General features: G+C 37.5%; 1 protein-coding gene across 1 annotated transcript; it reads right to left on the bottom strand.

Annotated features, from left to right (window-relative positions):
- Window positions 1-251: 251 nt before the first annotated feature.
- Window positions 252-1,121, bottom strand: LOC100942464 (vomeronasal type-1 receptor 2-like). Its single transcript, XM_003801605.2, has one exon. The coding sequence runs from the start codon at window positions 1,077-1,079 to the stop codon at window positions 252-254; it is 828 nt and encodes a 275-aa protein (XP_003801653.2). The 5' UTR covers window positions 1,080-1,121.
- Window positions 1,122-3,998: the final 2,877 nt, after the last annotated feature.

Genomic DNA, 3,998 nt, shown 5'->3' on the forward strand with positions numbered 1-3,998 from the left:
TCCAGTAACTGTACATTATTTCAGGCTTATTTTATGGGATCTGGAATTTTCCACTGAATCTTACATATTAATTACCTTATATTTCATTTACTATGACCATTGTTATTGGGCATTTCATGTTGGGTCAGCCTTATTCCGTCTCATTCATCCCTCTCTCTGCAGTGAAATTGGCTCATAAATGGTCTGAGTGCATCAATGGCTGAACACAATGCAAGACAGATAATTCATATGTTTCTGATGAGAAGAGGGAATCATGAATTTCTCCCATGGCAGATACAACAGAACCTGGATATGTTGGGGTCACAGTTCATGAGAATAAACGGGCTAATAGTTGGAAAACACCCAGTGATTAGTGAAGAAGCATTCATCAGCCACCAATTGGAGTTATCAAAGAGAGCTAAATAAACACAAATGATGGAGGAAAGGGCATAAAATGATACAAAAGTGCCCACCAAGACAAGGATGCTTTGGGTGGCTCTTGTCTCAGGGGAGGATCTGGAGGAGAAATTGCTCCTGTGAATGTGTTGGACCTGCTGCCTGTGCCTGTACAGAATGAAAACCATAGTGCTGCTGGCCCAGACCATGAGACCCAAACACAAAATATCATGGAAAGATGTCAGTACCGAATATATGGAATTAATGACTCCGTCACGAAGTGGAGCAGAACAATATCCAAGATCTTTTCTCTTTGTGATGTTTTTGTTGCTCAGTTTTCCCATTTTATAAATAGGAAAAATGATATTTACTAGCATGTGGAGAACCCAGCACAGGATACTGGAGGGGCCAATGTACTTTGGGGCTTTTACTTTAAACTCTGTCCACCTGGAGGTCCTGGGGTTGATTGTGACCACCTGGAAGATACTCAAGAGGCAGGTAGTACCAATGGACACACCCCTGGCCACTCTGTGAACATATAAGAAAACTTCGCATCCAAAATAGTCGATGAAATATTTCAACCCAAAAGCTATCATGACCTGTGGAATTCCTCTAGAGAGAATGACCAAGGAGTTGGCTACAGTCAGGTGCTTGAGCATCAAATCCATGGATCTCGGCCTACGTCCACTGACATAAATGAACATATAATGATACCAGAGTGAAAAATTCCCCAGGATTCCAATGACAATCTCCAATAGGAAGATAATTCCTATTTTCAAATCCATGGAGGCCATTCTGTCATTTTCCAAGACTTAAAGTTGGAATTCATATGCAGAAGGTTCACTGTGGAAACATGAGTTGTCAGGTACATTTTCATGGAAAATAGTCTTGCTATTTATTATTCCTTCCTCTTGAGAATTAATAGTTAAAACAATGTTTTGTGTCTTCCGCAATTTAATATTCATAATCCTATGCATTAGGGTTTAATAATATCTTCCATTACCAACTAGGAGAATTCAACCACAGGGAGGTTAGGTGACTCACCTACGTAGCAGTAGAGTTAGGATTTGAACTTGGATAGCCTGGTTGCTTGACATTAGTATACACTACTGTGGTATAGTAGGACAGTTACCTAATGGTGTATATGTATGTATATACACACACATAGATAAACATACACGTATATAAGTATCTTGTTGTGTTTATAATTTTACTTCAAAAATTCCCATTTTTGTCTAACTAGTCTCTAGATCAATGTAACTTATAAATGAATATTCAGGAATCTTAATAAATTATAGATGCACTGAATAATTTCATATGACAAAATTTGATTTGTTTAATGTAGATAAATGCTAGGGTGGCAACAGAAAAACTCATTTCATTTTTGCATGAACAAAAAAATAAAACAATGGCTAAAGTAACTGAATGTTACCATGAAAAAAAATCAACAACTATGGCACCCATCATAGAGAAATAAATGTATAAAATTATGCCATATGCTAAAATATGAGACATGAAACATAAACAGTGAAAATATACTTTAGAAAATAATTATCTTGAAGATGATATAAGTTTATTATTTTAGAATACCCGAAATGAATAGTTAATCGAGGAAAGCTATTAAAATATAAATGTGAAAAATGAAATATGAAGAAATGGAATCTTGCACACTTAATACATTGAAAAGGAAGAAAACCTTGAGAAGGGTGACAGATTAGTAGTGAGCTTAGGAGCAACTTGTTTTACGACCAGAGAAAATATAACAAGAAACATAAGAGACTTAAAACTGCTTTTGGTCCTCATGAGAATATATTTGAAAATTAATTGATTCCTTTACAATGTTTAAATTTAGTCCTTAATTTTTGGTGTCTGAACCCCTCTATTATGATGTCAACCTTTTCTTAAATTCCTTTTTCTAATGTCAGGAAGAAAAATGGTCTCTCCATGATCAATAGACCACAGATATTTTCAGTAGAGACACGTTGACCGTCTCCATTAAGCATGTCACATCCAAATTACAGAAAGACAATTATATTGCAGCAATCACTTCTCAGTCACACTATTTGTTCTGATAATTAGATAATTCAATTGGCTCTATTGTATTCATTTAAGAGCTCCCAGGCACAGAGCTTTTACAGAAATAACTGTACTACTCCTGAAAATATCTCTGTGACTTCTGCACACTGTACTAAATAGCAGATTCATTTTGAAATTACAGTCTTGAAATCCATTAAAATTCAGACTTTAATAACATTTAAACACCAAGAACTCCTTCAGGGAGAATTTCATGAGATTCTGTTGGCAGAAGTCATGGGTGGGTTTAAGGTCTGAGACCTCTAGGTCCTCTGTACAAGCTCACCTCATACCTCAGAAATTATTTATTCCTTCTTCCTGTGTACTTTTATCCCTGGACAAGTTTCTACCCTGAAAGATTTTCTTTTCCAGACACCTATCCAGAATCCAGATACACCTTCTTCCCTTACAGACTATGTCTCTTAAAATGAAGTGGAAAATACCAGACTTCTTGCTGTAGCCAGGACTCTGAACTCCACACGATGGTCATGATGGCTGCAGTGTGTGTCGGAGGTGGGAGCCAGATCCTGAAATATGGGTTTGCAATTCTGTGACCTCATCTCCCCACAGAACTGCAATTACCATCTCATGTACAGTGACAGTGCCACTTCATGCTTGGGGAGCTGAGTATAGTTCTGAAAACTTTTTAATTCCCAGAATCTATTAGAAGTTCGACTCATAAATATATCCAAAGAGACCATTGGAGCATTTGGGAAAGACTCTTTTCCATTATTTCTGGAGGCAGAGAGCGTATCTGGTAGGTCTCTCATGGAACAGAAAACACTGAAGTCTGTTTTCAGGAAGGTTATGTATTTCATTGAATCTCTGCTTCCATGAGCATTTCTTCTACCCCCAATTTATTTATATTTAGTTACTTTATTTATGGACAGAGTCTCACTATGTCACCCTCAGTTGGGTGCTATAGAATCACAGCTCACAGCAACCTCCAACTCTTGGGCTTAAGCGATTCTTTTGTCTCACCCTCCCAAGTAGCTGGGACTACATTACCTGCCACAACACCCAGATATATTTTTGTTGCAGTTGTCATTGTTGTTTAACTGGCCGGGCCAGGTTCAACCCCGCCAGCCTCAGTGTAAGTGGCTGGTGTTAAGGTGTGGAGCCTCTACTCCCAATTTAATTCTTTGTGAATCCTCAGCCCCCAAAGTACCACTATTGTTTCATTTATAGGCAGAAAAATAAAATTACACGAACTACCCAGGAAGGGTTTTTCAATTCATTTAGTGTAAAAGAAAGAGAACGATGTGAATAATTGATTAGGAAATATTTTCTATAGTTCCTCAACTCAGTGCTTCAATACTTTCAATTTCCTCTGAAATTCCTCACAGAATTTGTCTTAATTGGACTTTAGACTTTGGGGAAGGGGAAGGAGGAATATGATCTGTGCACCCACACTACTAAGGTAGGACAAAAAGTGACAGTGACCTTGCTTTTTTATACCTTTTATGAGTGTGAAGTCACCCACAGGGTACTGGCACTCATAATCAAATACAATATTTAATATGTGACACACCAAAGTGAAACCCCACCAT

The sequence above is a fragment of the Otolemur garnettii genome, unplaced genomic scaffold (genome assembly GCF_000181295.1).
Source record: "Otolemur garnettii isolate 467f Iridium unplaced genomic scaffold, OtoGar3 scaffold00212, whole genome shotgun sequence".
NCBI lineage: Eukaryota > Metazoa > Chordata > Mammalia > Primates > Galagidae > Otolemur > Otolemur garnettii.